Source organism: Scylla paramamosain, chromosome 10, assembly GCF_035594125.1.
Source record: "Scylla paramamosain isolate STU-SP2022 chromosome 10, ASM3559412v1, whole genome shotgun sequence".
In the NCBI taxonomy this organism is placed as follows: Eukaryota; Metazoa; Arthropoda; class Malacostraca; order Decapoda; family Portunidae; genus Scylla; species Scylla paramamosain.
Window position 1 is genome coordinate 5,873,919 of NC_087160.1, and position 23,838 is coordinate 5,897,756.

A 23,838-nucleotide genomic window follows, 5' to 3' on the forward strand; every position below is an offset into this window, starting at 1 on the left:
AAAGTAAGAGAATTAACATAAATGTTCATTATTCTTTCTTTTTAAGATAGAATATATTCAGCAAGAAACAAAAGCATTAAAAGCAACAGTAAAAATGTGTGTTGGAATACAATTTCTGGAATGAAGATTCCCTTAGTCTTTGTTCAAGTTACATTTTATGACAAGCAGGGAAAGTTGAGAGGAATTCCAAACCAAATCCTTATCTTTCAAAGGGTGTTAACTTATTTTGTTGAATTGCCCCATTCTTGCATCTGCATGATGTTTATAAATAAAAAAAAAAAAAATACTAATAATGAATACACAAACAAAACATTGAATTTTTTTTTTCTTCCAGTACAGTATTAGTGCAGGGATAATAATAAATATGATGGTGTTTGTAGTCATAGACTTCTTATAGTTTTAGTCAGTCAAGCATGTTTACTAAATCAGCATCCCAGCAAAGTGGTACTGCCAGGACAAAATTGCACACAGGTCCCTCACATAATCTCATACTAATTCTAAGCAATCTAAATCAAAACATTTTAATTTCAACCCACACTTGTCCTGCTTCATTAATTCTAAACCTCACCTGTACATTTATTCCTCCCTCCCCTTCAACATAAAACCTTATAGTCACACACACTTCACTATGATATTACTGTGTGGTAACTTGGAATTTTGTTTCCTATGTCTAGTATAATAATTTTGCAAAATTTTGGTATTTAATATTTTGATTAGGACCCACTCACAAGCTTGGGTGGCTAGTGAGGGCTCTGAGGCCTTTCTGGAGATCATCAAGGAGAGTGCATGAGGCTCACCCCAACCTAAAGAGCTCAAGATTAGCTGTGTTTGCAAGTATCCCTGATATGTTCCCTGGCTTGACTGTTCACATCATGACGCAGACACAAGTGCAGCTATTAAACGCATGCCCATAAAAAGGCGAATGCCATAATTTGACAAGAAATATAAGGATTGGATACTAGAGCAGTGGGATAAGGTGATGTGATCAAATGAAAACACCTAATGTTTTCCTAACCAACTTAGGAAAGATAACAGCTCATTTTCCTGTGTACTGAGGGTTGTAGTGAACTTCACAAATCCTTTCTCAATGATCTCCATAATACTCCTGGCTAAGTCACTCGACTGGTGAGAAGGTTTGCAGTGAGATGTCTGCTAGACATGGGAAACAGAAAACTCCCAGGCACTGCATTTTCATGGCAATTTCATATGAAGGTACTTTTTTTTTTCATAATAATTGCAATTAAATTGCTACTCAAACATGTTATGAGTATCATTCAAAACTATAATAATTCTTATGCATTTCATTTCTTTACTCCTATGCTCACTCAATTTTTCTCTTACTCATCCTCCAAACTCTGTTGGATGTGTTGCTCTCTCTTCTAAATCAACCAACAGCTTATCACCTGTGCACGGCAGCTGATCCAGATTCTATAATCACCAACACTAAGAGTCAAACCTCTGTCTAACATTCTTCTATGCTCTTCTAGGAAGGGAAACTAATGTAGTATCTGATGATTTTATATCAGCAATTAACCACATTACAGATGTGCCAACCCTAATCACTTATGAGTAAGGCAGTTACAAAGCAAGGCATAGGACTAGTATGGTACAAAAGGAGATTGGCACTTAGCAATACTAAGACTTTCCACAACACATCATGCAAACACTCTAGTCTCAAAGTCCACATATTTATGAGATCAAGTTTATCTGAAGACATATACATTCCATTTACTTGTTTATTTACTGGTCTATAGGGCATAGGTCTGTATCCTTTATAAACTAGGTTATCATTTTACAACCAGGTACTAATTAATCAGTCACAATTGCTGCATCAAGCATCATGCAGCAAATAAATAAAAAAAAAATTGTGTAATTCATGAAGAATAAACCACAACAGCAAGTGAAATAAGACAGGTGTTAATTCAAATGTGCATACACAAAAACAATTTATCCAGTAAGTAAAGTTGTAGACTACAATATCCCCTTTAACCTCTAATAATGCAGCTAAAAAAAGCAATCACAAATGGTGATCTGGATTTTAAACACATGAAGTACCTCAATAAGAAAAATTACGGGCTGATTATAAATTTTAGCCTAAATTAAAACTTGTAAGATGGGAGGCCAGAAGCCAAATGTTATTGATATCTTGTAAATGTTTTGAACCAAATTTACTGATTTTGGAATAAAATAAATCAAATAATGAAATAATAAATAATAACAATTGCTTAAAATTGGTGGCTAATAAAATAATTTAAGTAAATGGAAGACCTAAGCAGCAATCTTAAGTTTACACCTTATATCTTTTAACTAAATGACAGCTTTGTATAGGATCTTAAAAATGTATATTCTGAATTCACTCATGGAAAATATAATGCAACCCCCAATGTTCTTGGTTCCAATGTGCTATGATAAATAACAAACAACCACTGATGCTACTTCAAGGACTCAGTCTACTGTGAAGTAGGCAGTTTTTGTAAACCAAACATACAAATGACTTAACACCAAGTGCTCCCATAATCCCTAATCCCTCTCCTTTCCAAAAGAACATAAAGTACGGATTCATTTTGTGTGACGCACATTATGAAATAACATATGCTTACAACGAAAACAAAATACCATCTGGAATAGACAACAAAATTCAATGAAAACAAGATTGTATGATAGCAGCAAATGAGATTTATGGACTGTCAGTGACAGATGTGTTACTCGTGTCAAAGCCTTGCCGACAACACTGTTGCAAATAAGACACGTGTGGCTCACTCATAAAAGGCACAAACAACAAAATTTCAAGTTATTCAGTCAAATTTTTTTTTACAGCTCCTTTTAATGATGACTTACTGGAAATTTACCATTAGTCTGTATGAAATTGAGTACAAAACACTGTATTTTTATGCCAAGTTTCATCGCATACAAATCTATCTTGTTCATATTGACAACTTTTATAACAAAAGAATTATAAAACTTCACAGTTTTCTATGGCTGGGGACCTGAAATCTAAACCTGAGCTTTCTGAGAAATAAGGCGACCTGGCTGCCAGAAACAATGGAAGATTGACAAGAAAGTATCAAGCGAGAAAACATACAGAGGCAAGAATTATTGCAGGAGCAATTAGCTCTTTTGCTGTTTTGATTAGTCACCTTTGTGCAAAGGATGGTTTGCATTATAACCTTGATGATACAACTGTTATGTCATCCTCACACAAGCAAGACAATGCATACAGCATAAACCTATACATACATTCCACATGATCATAAAAATTTATTTTGTAATCAAAATCACAAAGTTTACATTACTGATAATATTTTATGAAATACACAGTGTGTGTATAAATACTGTATATATATATATATATATATATATATATATATATATATATATATATATATATATATATATATATATATATATATATATATGATTACTAGTATTAATGCCAATTACAATTTTTGTAATAAAGCTACTGACTTTTGTCAGATTTACATAAAACACTAACTCTTAGCAGTAAGTTAAAAGCTTGTAACTTAATAATAATGATTACTTTTAAAAGCTTAACTGAAGCCTGCTAATAGAATCTTATCAATTTCTACCTTACAATTACTTTTCTTTTCAACTGTTTCAGAGCATAGTAGGCATTATGGTGACAAAAATGCATAGCTATACCAACATTTATCTTTCACTGAATTATATGTAACCATTACATCAGAGCCAATACATTCCATTTCCATGGTGAGCCATTCAAGCAATCACTAGTCAACCCTGATAATGCAAGCCATCACCTGCACTCAAATCCCTGAGCCTATGGGGGATCTTTGCAGACATCCTGAGCAATGGTCCATGGACTCAAGGTGTCCTCTTTCTGAATGCCTCAAGAAATACGATAGCAATCCACATCAAGGATGTGGTGATTCGATGACTGCCAGCTACACCTTACATCATGTATGGTACAGTTTTACAAACAGGAGGAAAAGGTTACGTAAATGTTTCAATTATTCCCTGCATGATATAACTTTTGTTTTTTTTTCAAGAGAACATTTCACCAGCAATTGTGTTCAGGAGAATGCTACTTCGTTACTTTTTCTAACTATGGGAATTCTGATCCGTAGATTCAAATGATAATTAGGTTTCTCACAAAAGAAACACTATAAAAACACTTCAGTGCTTTGTAAGTTGATCCAGGATGTTCTAAAAAGTTCAAGTTGATAACAGTATGTTGATCCAGGATGTTCTAAAAAGTTCAAGTTGATAACAGTACCTGTCATATTTAGCAGAATAGAGGAAGTTGTATCAAGTGAAGCATTACTTTCTTCAGCCATTCAAGAACAGTGGTATTGTAGGAATAACTATGGTGGGTATACTGTAATTACGTAATTTCATAAAACACAGCCTTGTATTCAGACGAGATTCTCTTACATACAGGTAATTTAATCAGAAGACATTCTTTATGGTAATACAATTGAGCTATTTCACCAGTCATGTGAAACATATATTGGTTGTTTTCTTCTTATAACCAGTCAATAATGAGAAGGTAGCAGGAAAGTATGGCAAAGAGGCATGAGTGATTGGTATCTGAGGAGGCAGGTTGCATCAGCCTACACTAAGAATGCCTGCCTATCATTGATTTAAAATTCAACACTCTTGCTCTTTACCTGTTACCTCTTGCTCTTTACTTGTTACCAAATATTATGTCAATGACAGTGGTGACTGCTAATCCTCCTGTGGACACTTGCCAAACTATCAGATGTGACTGGTTGCTGTTACTTGAGGGAAGTGAAGTACCACCGCTTTCCAGATCTATTATCATAAATATGTAGCCCATCATCTTATCCTTTACTCACACCTGACGCTTCTACATTACTCCTTCTGGTCTTGCTAGTATGTGCAGTGTCATACTTCTTACAAGTAGGGTACAAAACACAAAGTGAGATAGTTGAGTGCCTAACAAAGTACAATCACAATGGTCCATGTTGCTCATGCTATCAAGGTGACAGTTGCTATATGCTGCTGAACCTCCTCAGGGAATGATGGAACAAATCATGACAACAGGGAAATATCACACCTCATTCATATATATGAAATGATGAGTTATGAAGATGTACTTGTGAAAATGGTGATCCTACAGTAATTCAATAAATAAATGCATACCTATAACATCTTTGTAGTTATTTCATATGAATCATCATTATCATCATCATTCCATTTCCTACGCTACACAGGCAATGTCCAATTGTTCCATGAATGGCCAAGACCAAGCAGATGACTGACTATAGTAAGCCCAGCTGATATCAAGGGCTTCCACCACATCTAACCAGCAAGCAGACAGTATTTCAAACAGTTGGTTTATCAGCAATAAGCAGCACCAACAATTGTCACACTAGGCCTCTCCTCACATAAGATTACCTCCATCTTGCTCCTCTAAGAGTTATCAACACCTCAAACCCAACTGATAAAATGGACAAAATCACTGAGAAGTGAGGTAATTTAACTACATAAATTCTAAACACCAAGGTAACATGTGACTAATACAGTTACAATCTTGGCCCCAGGGCAGTCTACCATGCCAGTCGTAAAGAGGTCTATTCAACACAACCCAGCATTGTGTTTAACAGCAATACGTGCCAGCTGGTTTTAGACACTTAAGGCCTTGCCACCTGGGCTCTAGATACTTGTTCTTATAGTACCCCTTTATTGATGGTGGTGTATAAGGACTGAACTTTGTAGCCGCACACATGTTGTGATCACACAAGCTAGCAATTCTGTAACCAGCCATTCTTTATATTGTTACTCAACTGAGGGCTATGTAAGGTGAAGGATGAGCCTGCATCAGACCTATGCATACTTATAATCAATTATATAAACACCAACTTTGTAATAGGTTCTCTCCTTGTCTCATCCCACTCATCAGACATATGACTGTAGCACCAGCTCTGACTGTGCATACAATATGTGCTTTGTACTCTGTCAATATTAAGCATGAACTGGCCATCAAAGCTTTCATTCATTCAACACTGCAAAGTAAGGACCATATCTCTCTTACAGACTAAAAGGACTGATACATTCAATTAACTTTCATTGAATGTATACATTCAATGATAGATTCAATTAGCTCTCATGAAGCCACAGAGGACTTAGCATTCAGTTCCAGTCATAAGATGCAATTCATAAAGACAAAAGGGCAATGAGGAAGGTTTGACACAAGAACCTTAATATCAAGATACAGGCTGTTGCTGTGGGGACAGCAAAGCTCTTGATTATAAACAACATTAAAAAAAAATTAAAGCTTCTGAAGCATAAGAAACACACCATGATTAATCTTAAGCTTAACTTTTCTTCAGAAGAGAGCTTAAAAGCATTTCCTATTTACATAATTTAAGTAGGAAAAGACAAAAGAATTAATGTCAGATGAAAATAAGAACTAGTGATGAAAGGACATAGGTGTCACTGAAAGGTATCCATGCAGTTCCTTAAACTAAAAACCAAAAACCACTCAAAAGTTGATCCAGAGACTAAATGCCACTGGATTTGTTGTAACATTAATTATTGCTTACTACACACACACACACACACACACACACACACACACACACACACACACACACACACATGTTCATTTAGTCAAACACATGCACACACAGACACAAACACACACAGAGAGATCAATACTGAACACACATACAGGGTATAAACTGTTGTCTTCAAAATAAACATTAATGTTCATGAACATTCCCTGAAGACTAATTGTTTTGTACTGCCAAATGATTATTCAATGCCTTCATCACATTAGATATGTAGATAGATATGCAGAGGAATGCTTTGTTATACATTCATTCACATCAGTCAACACAACAATTAAGAGGGTTGGGGTAAAACAACATTTTCCTTAGTAAATCAACTAATGCATCATGTAAGAGACTGAGATGAGAAAGAAGTCAGAAGCATAATCATGTTTCTGCATGCATTAATACTTTCCATTTTTAACCATCAGCAGTACAATCCCATCTTATAGCCAGAATAATTAAATTTACTATAGAAGCTCTGTTGACTTGCAGGCAAACTCATATAATTTCAGTTTAACATCCCAGCATGGGAACCTGCTAGACAGTGGATAAATCAGTAAATGGCAATTTGCAAAGAGGTTGAATGAAATGACCAATCAAAGTTCAGTCAGTCTCACATTACACTCATATTTTTTTTTTGATAAAATGAACTGTTGCATCTTTTCATGCCACTTGTATATATTGCTACACTAAAGGCATCAAGGTGTGTGATCTTAGTTCAGCCTAATTCTTTTTTTTTTGGTATTCCAGTTAAAATCTCTTGTTTTGTTGTACACCCTCACCCTTTCAAATTTTAGTTGACAAATGCCCAGTACAATAACACTAGGAGGTACAAATGAAAGGAAACATGGACAATTTTCCCATTGTGGGTAAGATCTTCCAACCAGGGACAATGATCTGGTGGCTTTTTGAATTAGATATTTGCAGTCCTCAGCTAGTCATTTTGCTGCAATTTTCTTTCTTTTGGGTGGCTTTGAGTTGATCAAAGTTGTATATATATATATATATATATATATATATATATATATATATATATATATATATATATATATATATATATATATATATATATATATATATATATATATATATATATATATCTTAACTAAAATGTCCCAATGACATAGGTGTTTGGCATGATTTAACTCACCAGGGTGGTGAAACACCTTCACCTTCATGTTCTTTCTCTTGTAATGTGTGAGCAGCATTGTGCCACTTTATGCTTCCAAACAACTGAGTCACTCACACTGAGGTACTGATTCAGGCTCATAACATTCCTTCCATTGAGACACACTGTAGTTATATTAATCTTGAATGATGGCATCATCTTTTATTATTTGTTTTATATCTTATGGTCTCATCAAACAAATCATCCTACTTCCAGTTAAAACTTATTGGTTATACGAGTGTACATATGCATAACACCTGAATTATTTTCTCACAGCATACTTGTAGTACAACAGCAATATCTTGTAAATGAAAGGAAAAATATGAAAAGGAAAATTCCAGATTTAAAGTTATCCAGATGAAATGAGTTCAGGCTACACCTGAAGCAAGCAAAGGGCAACTCACTGCCCCTCACCAACATAATGTACCAATTTACAATAGGATCTTCCATTTGTTTTAATCTACTGAATTTACATCCAGTACCACTTTGGACCTCTATCTAATTTTGTATCTAATATAGTTCAAATCATCTGCCACCTTGGACAGGCTCATGACATCATACCACTGCTCCCCAGCACCTCCCTGGATCTTCGACTCCCAGCTTCCTCCCTCCTCGATCCTTGGTCCTGCCTTGCCAGGAACTTGGTGACACTTATAAGAAGAAAGTGAAGAAAAGAGAACAAACAGCTATCACCAGATATCTAAACAAATGTTGTGAGATTTGAGAGTTTGCAACAAATCTTGGAAATAAAAGACAAGAGACTGTGATAAAGACAATCTTCTTGATGACATTCCTGAATTTGATGGGAAGGAAAGGAAAGTAGTAGACAAAAAGATTACAAAGTTAATGGAGGCATCATTAGAAACTAAAAAAAGAGAGGAGAGAGGAAGGTGGTGGTGGTGGCAGTGTCAGTGACAGTGAAGAGGAGCCTCATCTCCCTCCTCTACTGCCACCTTTGGCTACAAATGCATGTCATTTATTACTTGCAGGTGAATTATCCACATTGTTTATTGATTTTAAATCTCTCTATTTAAATTAGTTGCAATAACTTTCAAAAAGAATAAAATTGGGATTATAGCAGAGGTTCTGTTCAATTTCTATACCCATGTTATTTGCATAACATATTTTGAGAGGCTCCTAATACTTGACAGGCGTATAGTCCTACTACATTAAAGCACCAAGAAACTATTCTGAAACAAATCCATGCGAGACACATGCACTGGGATAGTACAGTAAACCTAGAAAACTAACATTACACACTGAGCCATAGTATTGTCCTAGTGAGGCTTGTTGGGCTGTTGCTTGCTGGGTCACTTCATGTACTATTCTTTTATCTCATATTCCTGAATCTTCACACTAGTTTTGATTTGTAGAAATATTCTGCCAATACATATTGGCACCAACAAGATATCACAGGGAATGGCACATCTGATTCCATTCCATTCCCTACTGCAAAAGCTAAATGCAATAAATCTCACTCCAGTAAACCAGTATGAGACCAGCACTGTCACATGGTGATTCACTATGATCTTGAGGCTCCCCATTATGGTTTTCTATTTACATTGCCTGAGACTAAGATCTGATGATAATAATAGGGGTGACTGTGGTGGTGGTGATGACAATGATAATAGTGACATGGTTTGCTGAATGAGTACAAAGAGATCCTCTTATGAATGAGTGAGGTTCACTTATTTAAAAACTAGAAATATTACATGAAGCTTATAATACAGAAAATTAACATCATTATATGATATAATTGTTTCTTTTCAGATAAAAGTTATTTGTTAACTTATGATGGGAAGGACTTGGAGTTAAAATAACTTCACATACAACAAATGAGCATAATGTAACATTTTTAAATACAACAGAAACCTGATACATTGAAAAAGATGACATATCAAATGACTGTCAATGAATAAATAGGTACTGACTAGCTCAAGGTCTAAGTCAGCTGCTGATGTCTGTTAGGTATACACATTACAAAGGTACACTTCTGCATTATAAGACTTTCAACATGAATTACCAAACTACTTTTCTTTGGTACGTTTCCAGAAGACAATATATCACGTGAGATTCTCAGTTTCCTTCCTCCTCATCACATCCTTTCTATCAAATATCTTCTTAAAAATCTACTGTCTCCATTACTTGAGATGCACAAATTACACAGTGAGAATCCAGTATATAATTACAGCCTTGGTATACAGGGACACAAACAATCTTTCCTTCACTGCTCAAGATCAAACTGCAGTCTGTTCAAATGAAGAGTTCATCTGATGGTGTCATGTATCTCCTTGATGGCTGGATACTTCCCTCATTTTCAGACAGATCATTTTAAGCATAACTATATACTGGTATTTGTTATGTATGCTGCAACATGATCACTTCAGGAGCACTGAAGGAGAATACCACATGGTCTTATGAAATGTCTTCAAGCTTTACTAACATTTTGACTTTATCTGTAATCTAATTACACCTCTGTATTTATGTAACTTTTCCTTATAAGTCAAATTCAGCAATTTCAGTATTGATTCAATAAATATTGCAAACACAATGGTATATAACAAGCAATGTGAACATTTTAAAAGCTATCTTTTATGCTTGTCACTCATGTTTTGTGTTACTGAGTGTTGACAATCAAATTTGAGTCTTACAGTCACTGCTATCTCAAATGATGTTGAGGTAATGGCATCTCTTGTATATGAGGTAAGCTAAGGCAAATAGTAGGAACATGTCTTGCCGATGTGTGAGTGACAGCTTACCTCCACAAGAGCAACAAAAGAATCCAGCCAATCAGAAGCACATAGCCAAGGTGCTAAATGAACACTTCATTTTGAGTAGACTATAGGTTTCTTTGAAGTAATGAGCTTTTTTGTCATATGATACAAGGGAAGGCCCATAATTCCTTGTTAGCATATTACTGTCTTTTCTTTCACAATATAAACATGACGGTGCATTAACTATTACATTATGACTACATGTAGGCAACTATCTATGTGGTAAGCCGAGATTACTTTAGATAAAGCTAACAGGTTTCAAAGTATCAGTAATAGAATAAAATAAATAATTCATAAATTCAGCAGTTGAAATGTACATTATGTTAGAACACATATTTTGTGCATCTTATAATTGAATAATAACCATATAAAATGAAGCCTTAAATGGTTGCAATGACCCAACACTAACAAAACAATGACCACAACAATTACCCAACAAACATTTACCACTGAGAACGACAATTCAGTTACACTTAAATATCAAATGACCAGATCCATCAAACAAATAAATGGAAATAGCTTACCAATTCAATTCATAAAAATAATTGCTCCCCTTCACACTACACCAATAGAAGCCCTATACAAAGCCTAAGTCAATGAAGAGAGAGACCTGCTCCACAAGACACCAAACCCCCTTCAGCACAGACATACCCAGCATACCAAACCCTTGCTCAACTCTGTCATGGAAATTATACCCCTAACTTTATGAATGATTCTTACAACTAAATGATATATACATTACATACACGAAAATATATTAAAGTTTTCAATCTTGCATATAAAAAATCCTTGTATTATTTTATGAAAACAACACCTTTGACAGAATAATTTTAAAAAGTTCGTACTTTCTCTCTCTCTCTCTCTCTCTCTCTCTCTCTCTCTCTCTCTCTCTCTCTCTCTCTCTCTTGCAGCAGACATGAGCCATCCTGCATTCCATTACCAAGTCAAAGCACCAACTGGTTCTCTTTTGTGGTTTACTTCCTTTGTTGTATAGGATAAATAAATAAATAAACAAATCTATAAATATCAGAGAAAGAATGAGAATATTGCAAAAGAGATACTTAAATATCTAATAAAAAGGGAAATATAAAACCAATGAAACTTCTGGTAATGACTTAACTTAATTTTGGTAGCTTCTTATCTTCTCACTTTCATGCATCCTTTCTGAGTAATATCCATCACTCACTCTCACCTTAAATTACAAATACACTAATCAGAAGAAAACCTTCCATGGTCATACACATTAATGACTTTTTGGCTACACACCTCAGCTTAATGCCTCACCTGTATAAGTTATTGAGTCAGCACACCTCTCTCTGTTTGGCTCACACCTACAACACAGCAGCTGCACCCTGGCAGCTCGATGAGGACGAAAGGAGGGACTCATGAATGGTTTCCAAGCTGCGCGAGCCGTCCATCTGATAGCCAGGGTTCTCAATGATGTGTGGAACAAGCTCAATCTTTTCTGTATCTTCTGAGTCACCTGTAAGAATATTCATCTTGGTCACTGATGGAACACAACAACAAACTATCATCTTGGTCACTGATGGAACACAACTACAAATCAATCAATTTTGTATCCTCCCAATCTTAGTGATCATGACAGGGTTTCATTCAAAAGCCATCTCACAAGAGGAAAAATTTAGATAATAGTGACTGCAGCAATCCTTAATAACAAGATTTTAACAGCATCAAGTGTTCAATGATTAGTTGGACTGAGATGTCTCAATGTCCCACACCCAAAACTATCAATTTTCACATAGCTGTCACCTTACAACATAGCTGCCCACAACCAGACTGCCATAAGATGGATATTGACATTTCTTCATTGCCCACTATAGACGCCAGAGACAACAGCTGAGCTAAGGTGCCTCATAGGAGCAAATCAACACTTGTAAATCTTGATCATCACTTGAAGATATGAGTGGCTGAGTCTACAACCAAGCTTCACCTTACACTTTTTTTTTTATGTAGGAAGGACACTGGCCAAGGGCAACAAAAATCCAATAAAAAAAAAAAAATGCCCGCTGAAATGCCACTCCCATAAAAGGGTCAAAGCAGTAGTCAAAAACTGATGAATAAGTGTCTTGAAACCTTGCTCTTGAAGGCATTCAAGTCATAGGAAGGTGGAAATACAGAAGCAGCCAGGGAGTTCCAGAGTTCACCAGAGAAAGGGATGAATGATTGAGAATACTGGTTAACTCTTGCATTAGAGAGGTGGACAGAATAGGGGTGAGAGAAAGAAGAAAGTCTTGTGCAGCAAGGCTGCGGGAGGAGGGGAGGCATGCAGTTAGCATGAAAATAGCTGTAGAAGACAGCTAGAAATGCAACATTGCGGCAGTGAGAGAGAGGCTGAAGACGGTCAGTTAGAGGAGAGGAGTTGATGAGACGAAAAGCTTTTGATTCCACCCTGTCTAGAAGAGGAGTATGAGTGGAACCCCCCCAGACGTGTGAAGCATACTCCATACATGGGTACATGTATGTACATACATAAGGCCCTTGTACAGAGTTAGCAGCTGGTGGGTGAGAAAAACTGGCAGAGACGTCTCAGAATGCCTAACTTCATAGAAGCTGTTTTAGCTAGAGATGAGATGTGAAGTTTCCAGTTCAGATTATAAGTAAAGGACAGACCAAGGATGTTCATTGTAGAAGAGGGGGAGAATTGAGTGTCACTGAAGAAGAGGGGATAGTTGTCTGGAAGGTTGTGTCGAGTTGATGGATGGAGGAATTGTGTTTTGAGGCATTGAACAATACCAAGTTTGCTCTGCCCCAATCAGAAATTTTAGAAACATCAGAAGTCAAGCGTTCTGTGGCTTCCCTGCGTGAAATTTTTACCTCCTGAAGGGTTGGATGTCTATGAAAAGACGTGGAAAAGTGCAGGGTGGTATCATCAGCATAGGAGTGGATAGGACAAGATGTCTGGTTTAGAAGATCATTAATGAATAATAAGAAGAGAGTGGGTGACAGGACAGAACCCTGAGGAACACCACTGTTAATAGATTTAGGAGAAGAACAGTGACCGTCTACCACAGCAGCAATAGAACGGTCAGAAAGGAAACTTGAGATGAAGTTACAGGGAGAAGGAGAGAAGCCGTAGGAGGGTAGTTTGGAAATCAAAGCTTTGTGCCAGACTCTATCAAAAGCTTTTGATATGTCCAAGGCAACAGCAAAAGTTTCACCAAAATCTCTAAAAGAGGATGACCAAGACTCAGTAAGGAAAGCCAGGAGATCATCAGTAGAACGGCCTTGACGGAACCCATACTGGCGATCAGACTGGTTGTGAAGTGATAGATGTTTAAGAATCTTCCAGTTGAGGATAGATTAAAAAACTTCAGATAGGCAGGAAATTAAAGCAATAGGACGGTAGTTTGAGGGATTAGAACGGTCACCCTTTTTAGGAACAGGTTGAATGTAGGCAAACTTCCAGCAAGAAGGAAAAGATGTTGACAGACAGAGCTGAAAGAGTTTGACTAGGCAAGGTGCAAGCACGGAGGCACAGTTTTGGAGAACAATAGGAGGGACCCCATCAGGTCCATAAGCCTTCTGAGGGTTTAGGCCAGCGAAGGCATGGAAAACATTATTGTGAAGAATTTCAATAGGTGGCATGAAGTAGTCAGAGGGTGGAGGAGAGGGAGGAACAAGCCCAGAATCGTCCAAGGTAGAGTTTTTAGCAAAGGTTTGAGCGAAGAGTTCAACTTTAGAAATAGATGTGATAGCAGTGGTGCCATCTGGTTGAAATAGAGGAGGGAAAGAAGAAGAAGCAAAGTTATTGGAGATATTTTTGGTTAGATGCCAGAAGCCATGAGGGGAGTTAGATCTTGAAAGGTTTTGACAATTTCTGTTAAAGAAGGAGTTTTTGGCTAGTTGGAGAACAGACTTGGCATGCTTCCGGGCAGAAATATAAAGTGTATGAGATTCTGGTGATGGAAGGCTTAAATACCTTTTGTGGACCACCTCTCTATCATGTATAGCACAAGAACAAGCAGTGTTAAACCAAGGTTTAGAAGGTTTAGGACGAGAAAAAGAGTGAGGAATGTACACCTCCATGCCAGACACTATCACCTCTGTTATGCGCTCAGCACACAAAGACGGGTCCCTGACACGGAAGCAGTAGTCATTCCAAGGAAAATCAGCAAAATACCTCCTCAGGTCCCCCCAAATAGCAGAGACAAAATGCCAGAGGCACCTTCGCTTAGGGGGATCCTGAGGAGGGATTGGAGCGATAAGACAAGATACAGATATGAGATTGTGATCAGAAGAGCCCAATGGAGAAGAAAGGGTGACAGCATAAGCAGAAGGATTATAGGTCAGGAAAAGGTTAAGAATGTTGGGCGTATCTCCAAGATGGTCAGGAATACGAGTAGGGTGTTGCACCAATTGCTCTAGGTCGTGGAGGATAGCAAAGTTGTAGGCTAGTTCACAAGGATGGTCAGTGAAGGGAGAGGAAAGCCAAAGCTGGTGGTGAACATTGAAGTCTCCAAGAATGGAGATCTCTGCAAAAGGGAAGAGGGTCAGAATGTGCTCCACTTTAGAAGTTAAGTAGTCAAAGAATTTCTTATAGTCAGAGGAGTTAGGTGAGAGGTATACAGCACAGATAAATTTAGTTTGAGAGTGACTCTAGTCGTAGCCAGATGGTGGAAAACTCGGAAGATTCAAGAGCGTGGGCACGAGAGCAGGTTAAGTCATTGCGCACATAAATGCAGCATCCAGCTCTGGATCGAAAATGAGGATAGAGAAAGTAGGAGGGAACAGAAAAGGGGCTACTATCAGTTGCCTCAGACACCTGAGTTTCAGTGAGGAAAAGAAGATGAGGTTTAGAAGAGGAGAGGTGGTGTTCTACAGATTGAAAATTAGATCTTAGACTGTGAATGTTGCAGAAGTTAATGAAGAAAAAGTTGAGGGGGGTGTCAAGACACTTAGGGTCGTCGACAGAAAGGCAGTCTGACTGAATATAAAAGATGACATGTGGTTTGGCAGAGGACAGCTCCCACTTCTGATGTAACCGTTTATCCAACAATCCAACTATACAGTGCCTGATATCTTTTCCTAAGAATTCTCTATGAAACATGGCCATAACAGGAGAGCCACCATTTATTCTTGTCTTTGCATTATATACCTCCTTGCATGCTCTAATCCTCATATTCTCCTCTTATTCCTTCCTCACATATTTCTGCTTTCTACCCTCCTATTTTGCTGGCCATCCTTTTGCATCCACCAACTACCATTTTTTTCTGCATATCAATGGCTAGTGTCTACAACTTTCACATTAATCAAAGGCTTATTCATCTTCTGTCTCACCTCCACATTATTACAATTTTCAATTATGCAACTTCTTACTTTAGACATGCAACTGCAAATTTCTTGTAACAACTGCTACCACGCAAAGTTGAAATAATTTAAATAATTTTAAATGGGAATACAATGCAAAAAGGTGTTGGAATTTCATAAAACTGGCAATATCATTCAAGAGAGAATATAGAAGACTTGATGAGCAACATTTTGTTTTAGAATAATAAAAGTGTATGCTGTGGAAGGAACGCTTCTTGTCATGTTGTTATAAGTGTATGCTGTGGAAGGAACACCTTTTGTCATGATGTTATGAGTGCATGCTGCATTCTTTTTAAAAATGAAAAGTCTTTGGTGTGGAAGGAACCTTTACAGAACAATGAAATGTAGATATATTGGAGCTTACCTGATCTTTTAACTCTGTGCTGGAAGTAATAAGCAAGGAGTAGGAGGCCACCCAGCACATTAGTAGCCACCATTACTATCACTACTGCTACCACCCAAACCAGTGGGTTGAAGTCCTGCAGCAAGCCCTCCAGCCTCTTGGCCTGCTCTGTGGGGGATTATTAGGCTTGGCATCATGAGGTGAGACATTCACATGCGAACAGATACATGTATATATATGGCACTAAATTAATTGATCAATGTATTGATTCTGATATGATATTTTCCTCACAATTCTCTAAAGTTTAGGAGATAGTCTGTTATAATACGGATATGTCATTTGTACTTTTGTTTGAGTACACTGTCATACTTTGTTTACATCCTGGTTGACAGGTCTGTTGAGGTAACATGCTATGTAAGCTACTTTCATTATCTCCTTGTACAGGAATTATATACTATACCCTTATATTATTTTGTGTCTATTATTTGTATTATATTACAAGTCTATTGTCATTGATGATGAAAGTTAGTTTTATACTATTGTGTTAAGAGTTACTATTTTGTTTCAAGACTACTTGTGTCTGAGTTGAATAAAGCTTGGAAGGCAGCATTCAAATCTCTCACTATGACAACACTGTCATAACATAAGTCTTTCTCACTTGTTCCATCCACGTACGTCATTCTTACACACTGGAGGGGTCTCTCTCTCTCTCTCTCTCTCTCTCTCTCTCTCTCTCTCTCTCTCTAAGATATTTCCTCCATTCTTCCTTGTTTACAGATATCAAAAACAAGGATCTCACACTCATTCAACTTCCAAGTTTTATTTGTCCAATCTAATGTGACCACTTTTAACAGTAAATCTGGTATCTGTTCGGAGGAAAAAAATACAGAAAAAGGGGTTGCTAGCCCTGTTTTAGTTGCCTCTTATGACATGCAGGGAATACAATGGCAGTATTCCTAACCCCTACCACAGGGCTAGGGAATGGTCTCAATATGAAGAGGCAGAGGTAAATCAGTGCATGCTCTGGCCTTGTAGAAGTATGTGGCCAGCTATTCTATGCCTAGGCTCCTGGGATGTAATGGGTCCATGAGACCATCCTTTTCCATCAGGGGTCTGCAAGGCTAAGAGTGTGAATGATGTGTATATGAGTGTCTGGTTCTTTGTCTGGGCCACCAAATGTTGGATTGCCAGTCTGATATATAGATATATATTTAAAACATTTAATATATAAACTACCATCGTATATTAAAAAGTAAAAATATGCAGCATAGACACTTTCTTACCAACTTCTGAGAATGAAGGGAGAGTCGTGGCAACAAAAGACACTGTTTCACTTTTGCCGAATCTGTTGGAAGTCCACAGCTGGAACTCATAGGTGGTATTAGGGCTCAGGTTGCACACATCCACTTGACCCTGAGGTGAAAATTCAGTATAAAACACTGTCATGATCCTTCTGTCTCAAATGGAGTAGAAAACTTCACACCCATTCAGGTCAGAATAAACCTCAATCAAATGAATTAGGAACACATTCAACATTTCAACCTACCAGCCAAAGAATACAAATGACCAGAGATTAGTGATCAGTAACAAAGTACCAGCAGGTATATATATAGAAAATAAGAATATATGACAATACACATATCAATAAGACATCAGGGTATGAGAATGGATGACATGTGGAAAGTGGTACAGAAATGCCAATTCTTAGGATACAATGACAAGCCCAAAATACACACAAATTTGCTGAACATGCATATGATGGGAGGGTGGAGTATGTGAATTCCTTCCTGATGGTTATATCATATGGTCAAACTCCATCACACACTCAGCAATGTCATACCAGTTATTCACACAACTGATACCATGACCAAATATGTTAACCTGGTATGGAAATAATATGATTTGAGACATGTATATGGATCTCTCTCTCTCTCATCAGAAATACCACAGCAATTTTATATTTATAAGTGAGATTATTCTTACACTACTGCTCCTACCTGTGTTGGACTGATGTGTGATGGAAGTTTTCGCCAGATGGGGGAGTCCTCTGGTTGGTACTGCAGGTGGAGTGTGGTGCGGGGGCCTGAGGGATCCTCCTCCCACTGTGGGTCCAGACGTAGGTGCCATGTCACCACCACACAGATGGTCAGGGCTCGGACAGTCACATTTTCCGGGGGGTCTGGGGGCACTGGAGGAAGAATTGATGCCTTCACCCACTCAACACTTATTCATTTAGCTTCTTAGGTTCACATGAAGATTAACCATCCCATTTACTTTTGGGCTAGGTTAGAAAAAGTTACTTTTGATTGGTTTACTGTGGGTTGAGTTATGTTAGACTAAATTAGGTAAACTAATTTATCCAAAGCTAATCTAGCTCAACCTAGAGATAGCTGGAGTGGCTTATTTACAAGTGATCCTTTTTTCTTGATCTTACACAATCTATATGCAATATGTATAATCTCAGACTTGAACACCATGAGTAATTGAGATTTCTGAATAAAAAAAATATTCGCTGAACAAAACTGCTTTTGTCATCTCTTAACTCATTAAATCAGCCTTATAACTATTTAATAAGATTTCATCGGTATCCTTTCATAATGGTATTAAATCAGTTGTGAATGACAAGAATGAAAATACAAAACATTGCCATATAGTATGTCCATATATAATTCTTCTTTGGTACTTCAAGTATGATTATTGTCAACACAGCCATCCTTTGATGTGATTACAAGAACAACAAACTTTACCTCCAACAACAAGACGGACAGAGTAAATAACTGAGTCATCTTGCTGCTCAACACAAAGGTAGATTCCTGAGTTGAGTTCTGTCACGTTACTGATGAAAAGCGACCCATTGGATAACACTGTTTCTCCTCGAGGCTTTCCAATGTTATGCCACATTGTCTTTTTCTGCAAAAAACATGACATGGATTTGGAAGTGTGGAAACTGACAAAATAATGAAAACCAAGCATCAAGAACATTTGCACAAAGAAGAGCTCAACAGTTTAATAAGAATATCCAAAGTTGGAACCACTACAGAGGTGAAAATTAAGATATTTTAACTATACTACAACACAATACACACAAAAAAATTACTGAATGTTTGTTAAAGTGTTCTAACAAGATAACAGAGCAGTACTTCAGAATGAGAGGTTTACCCACCTGACTGTGGGGGCAAGGCAGGGTCACATTTTCATACATGTTGACAAATTCTGGTTTTGCATCTTTTAACACAAACTCTTGACCAAATACTCCATATAAGCCTGTAATGTAAAGAAACATGTATTAGTTGCAATTCACTGAACACTGCAAACATACTTATTATTACACCAGCTGCACTGTTTGTAGCAATTCACTGAATTGAAATGATACTGACTGCTCAAGTTTGATAAAAAAAAAAAAATAAATAAATAAATAAAAATAACATAATAATAATAAAAAAATAATAAAAAATAAATAAATAAATAAATATATAAAATAAAATATGGCATCAGTGGGAATACATGATAGTCAGACCACACCCCACCCATGAAATTTTCATCACGTGCTATAAACTGAGTTGTAATATCTCATAAACTGCGAAATATTCAGCGCAAAAATGACAAAAGCTGAGGGACACCACGGTACATTTCGGGAAGCCACACCCTCCAAAACCTAGAAATTAGAGAAATGTTGCCTTGCGAAGATTTACCACAGTCGGGAACCAAGAAAAGTAAACAAATAACGGTAAAAACACAATGACATCCACTTCATTCACACACCACTCATCAACTGGAATTGGAGCTGAATTATTGGTTCTGCTTTATCCTCCTTCATAAACCCTGCCACGAGACCTTAAGAAAGATCCCATGAGTCACGAGAGGGGTGTTATTGAAGAGCGCCCCTTGTTGTGGTGGTCCCATCAATAGGGGCGGGTCCCTCCTGCCCCTCACACAACAACACCTCCATCGTACTGACCTATTAGAGAGCAAAGACCAATACAAATGCTTCTCAAGACCATTTCTTCATGTCTGAGACCAAGATTCGTATCAAAGCTTCTTGTCTGGCATTGTCAAGGGGCGTCGCTCTGCACCTCAACCACCTCAGCTTGCAGGGAAAACACTATAGACGCCTGCACCGCCTTCAGAGACGAGGCTTGGTGGTTATGGCGCTTATGAATCACCTCCACCACAACCCCCACCATCATCATCATCAGCTATTGTCCAAGAGTTCCTGATCTTTGTTGGTACAGGTGGCTTTTAAATAATCTGCTACAGTATAAGATTGGATTTTAAATATTCATTGTTGCATATATTTGCAACGAAAGAAGAGGATGAGGAGGAGAAGGAGAAGAGGAAGAAAACAGATGCCATAATACCATGATATTATTTGCAACACAGACCGCACTCTCTCCAAGAAGTCTTTGACCACATGAATCATCCGTCCACTTGTTTCTCCACAGTCATATTTAAAACAGTGTTGCCAATTGTTGCCATTGAAAAATCCTAAATCCCGTCACATTCAACAACAGTTCCCGGTGAAGCCTAAAAAGTTGATGTATTTTAAAGAGTGTAATATGTGTGTAATTATCAGACAAGTTCCCTGCAAAGAAGCGAATCCGAAACGTGAACGGTGTACAGTACTTTATACACACACACGCACATACAGAAGCAGCAGTAGCGGCAGCAGAAACCGAGAATATGAGAGCTTCTTCGTCATTAGTTTATTAGCCCATCCATATACGTGGTCGCTGTTTTTTGATGAGCCGCCACCAATTTCCTCTGCCACCTGATATGTTGGTATCTAGTCCTTTCTCTCTCATGTCATCTTGTATGCAATCTTTCCATCTAATCTTGGGTCTTCCTCTCCTCCTTATTCCTTGCACTTCCATATTCAGGACTCTTCTTTCATCACTTGATCCATCTCTTATTACGTGCCCGTACCATCCAATCCCTACTTCCTGTGTCTTCTTCGAGAATAGGAGAGCCAAGGAAGCTACTTAACTTACCTTTAGGAGAGCGTTCACATCATAGGGACGGATAAGCTCGGCCACTCGACCAAGGATTCTACACAGATACTCGTAGGTTCCTTGGTTCGAACTACTGAGCTCTAAAAGTTCTTGTAGAGATTAGTATTTCTAACACAGCTCAGGCATATTTCACTGAGAGTGGGCTATTAGTATTCATAAGGGTTGATAAAGAGTATATATATATATATATATATATATATATATATATATATATATATATATATATATATATATATATATATATATATATATACACACACTTTTATCAATCCCTTTCCTCTAAATGACTGTCTTCAGCTTCTCTCTCATCGCTGCAGTGTTGCACCTCTTGCTATCTTATCTTCTATCACAATGTTCACGCTGATTACTGCTCTTCTGATCTTGTTATAGCTGCATGCCTTCCTTCCTCCCGTGGCCTCCCTGCACAAGACGTCTTCCTTTCTCTCAGCCTTATTCTGTCCACCTCCCTAATGCAAAAAATAAACAGTATTCTCAGGCATTCATCCCGTTCAGTTTTTTTTTTTTTTTTGCCCTTGGCTACCCCTTTTCCTTAAAAGAAATCCTCAAAGTAAAAAAAAAAAAGAAAAGACCAAATATATCTATAGGAAGTGAAAATAAATATGCATATATTCAATGCAAGAAAAAAAAAAAAAGTTAAGGAGATAAATATGAACCACCAAAATTTTTCTTTAAAAAATAGAAACACCAAATATAGTAATGAAAATAGGAAAGGAATACTTTTATTTACCACTAAAAAAAGAAAAAAAAATAACAGCAAAAATATTTACATGCTGAGATAGTATAATCTCCAAGTTTCTAGCAAAAAAGAGAATAAATAAATAAATGAAATAAATATATAAAAATAAATAAAAAAAAAGCCAAAAGTATCTATGAAAGTAGGAGAGGAATACAAATATATACCACAAGAAATAAAAAAAAGTGCGGAAATAAATATAATCTTCAAAATTTTCCAATAAAAACTGTAGACACAAAATAGAAGAAAGAATACGAATCTATTTATCCCAAAGAATGAAAAACAAGGACAAGAATATTTACGTGCGGAGATAAACACAGCAGCAGACGACGCGTGCAGTGGTTGACAGGCAGTGAGTGTTTGTTGTGCTGCGGGTTTGACATTACAACAAGCTCCGTGTGTCACAGCAAGGAGCAAACAGAGTGATTTAGTACTCAAGTGAAGGTTTGCTGCTCAATTCCTGTGGTGCCGAAGTGTGGCAGAGGCTGGGTGAGCTGAGACACGGCAGCCCAGGTACGTACTGACCTACCTTCAAGCTTCGATCCACTTGTTTAGTTGTTATCCTTTGATTGTTAGTGGCAATTTGACTCCTCTTATATGAGTAGCAATGCATAATTGTACCAACTAGAAATTATAACGGCAGACATTATGAGATAAGGGGCTAAACAAAACGAAAAATATGACAGCAGACAATACTTGGTTAGTACTCCCTCCCTCTTTTTGTTGGCAGTGGTGTGCCGAAAGATTATGCTCTGACCCAGAACCATGGTATCTCAGTAAGGCTAAGGGGAAGCTATAGCAAGCACAGGGTTAAACTGTAGGGAGTTTGAAGACTTAAGGCAGGACCATTCATAGTGTTATGAAAGATATTTTGGTTTTCTTGGCATGGGAAATTTGGTTAGATGGCAAAACTACAGTTTCATTCATAAATTAAAATTTTCTTAACTTCTTTTCCAGTGTACAAGAAGCTTTATGAGAAAGCAGGATTTTAGGATAGGGGAAGCAATGATAACACTAAGCGGGAGGTTTTGTTCCCTCTTAGACACTCTTAAAATGTTGCCAACTGGTAAGCATCGGTCTCTCGGCCACGTAACAGTCAGGGCTATTTAAAAATGATTTATCAAATATTATCATCTAATGCTAATGGAGCACAACCCATCATAAAGTCCTAATGTCTTCCTGACTGCCATGTGTCAGTCTGTGGATTGTGCCTGTCGAAGTAACTGTTGTGCTTCAACCTTAGGGCCATAATGAAATTTTCAAAACTTGGATGTAACACAAATTTGAAATCTTTTAATCTTAACTAAAACTGGTGATTCAAAACACACCCATGACAATCCACATCCAGTAATAGATTGATACAGATTTATCCTTTCGTTTAATGATAATATCTTGTGATTGGTTTCGACTAATATATTTATGAATACTACACATTTTCATTGATCTTTTTAGTAATCTTCCCAAAAAGATTAGCAAGGTAATATAAAAAAAAAAAATTAATTGCTTTACCTGCCTTGACACCTGACCTCTCTCAGTGTACATAGACACAGATGGGACACAGGAAGAGAGTATCTGTCAGTGTGTGTGTAAATGTTTTTCATATGTATTTTCACTTTAAAGATTTTCTGGATGGGGAATGATGATGCACTGTATACTGATCTGACAACTAGATAGAAAACATAAATAATAATGCTGGTGACAGTGGTGGTGATCTTTGCCATTATATCCAAATTAGGTATTTGATTTTACATATGTAATTAGAGAGCCCATATCCTTAATAATGAGACACGTTTTGGCAAAACGTTCCTACATTGTGGTTTGCTTATGTGTGTAATTTTATCAAGGACTGAGTTACTCTCTGCTCCCATGCCTGACTTCCATAATTTTTTCTTGAACTGTAAAAAAATT

General features: G+C 37.2%; 2 protein-coding genes across 6 annotated transcripts in view; one reads left to right on the forward strand and one right to left on the reverse strand.

The window, feature by feature from the left end:
* Nucleotides 1–1,504: 1,504 nt before the first annotated feature.
* LOC135104170 (cell adhesion molecule DSCAM-like) lies at nucleotides 1,505–21,275 on the reverse strand. Of its 2 annotated transcripts, none has more exons than XM_064011257.1 (7): nucleotides 21,156–21,275; nucleotides 19,331–19,431; nucleotides 18,915–19,077; nucleotides 18,165–18,355; nucleotides 17,451–17,580; nucleotides 16,189–16,335; nucleotides 1,505–11,979 (listed from the first exon to the last, which is right to left on the reverse strand). In XM_064011257.1, exons 2-7 carry the CDS (start codon nucleotides 19,367–19,369, stop codon nucleotides 11,828–11,830), a joined length of 822 nt encoding a protein of 273 aa, XP_063867327.1. In that variant the 5' UTR covers nucleotides 19,370–19,431; nucleotides 21,156–21,275; the 3' UTR covers nucleotides 1,505–11,827. The 2 variants fall into 2 exon arrangements, with proteins under 2 accessions (XP_063867327.1, XP_063867325.1); XM_064011255.1 differs by lacking the exon at nucleotides 21,156–21,275 and adding an exon at nucleotides 20,126–20,408.
* Nucleotides 21,276–22,229: 954 nt separating this feature from the next.
* Nucleotides 22,230–23,838, forward strand: part of LOC135104171 (protein retinal degeneration B-like) — a 159,132-nt gene continuing 157,523 nt past the window's right edge. For 2 of the 4 annotated variants that reach the window (XM_064011261.1, XM_064011262.1), the window contains exon 1: nucleotides 22,230–22,443. The gene's annotated coding sequence lies outside the window, so the exon portion shown is untranslated. The remainder of the gene's footprint in view (nucleotides 22,444–23,838) is intronic. The other 2 variants (XM_064011259.1, XM_064011260.1) reach the window with 1 other exon arrangement.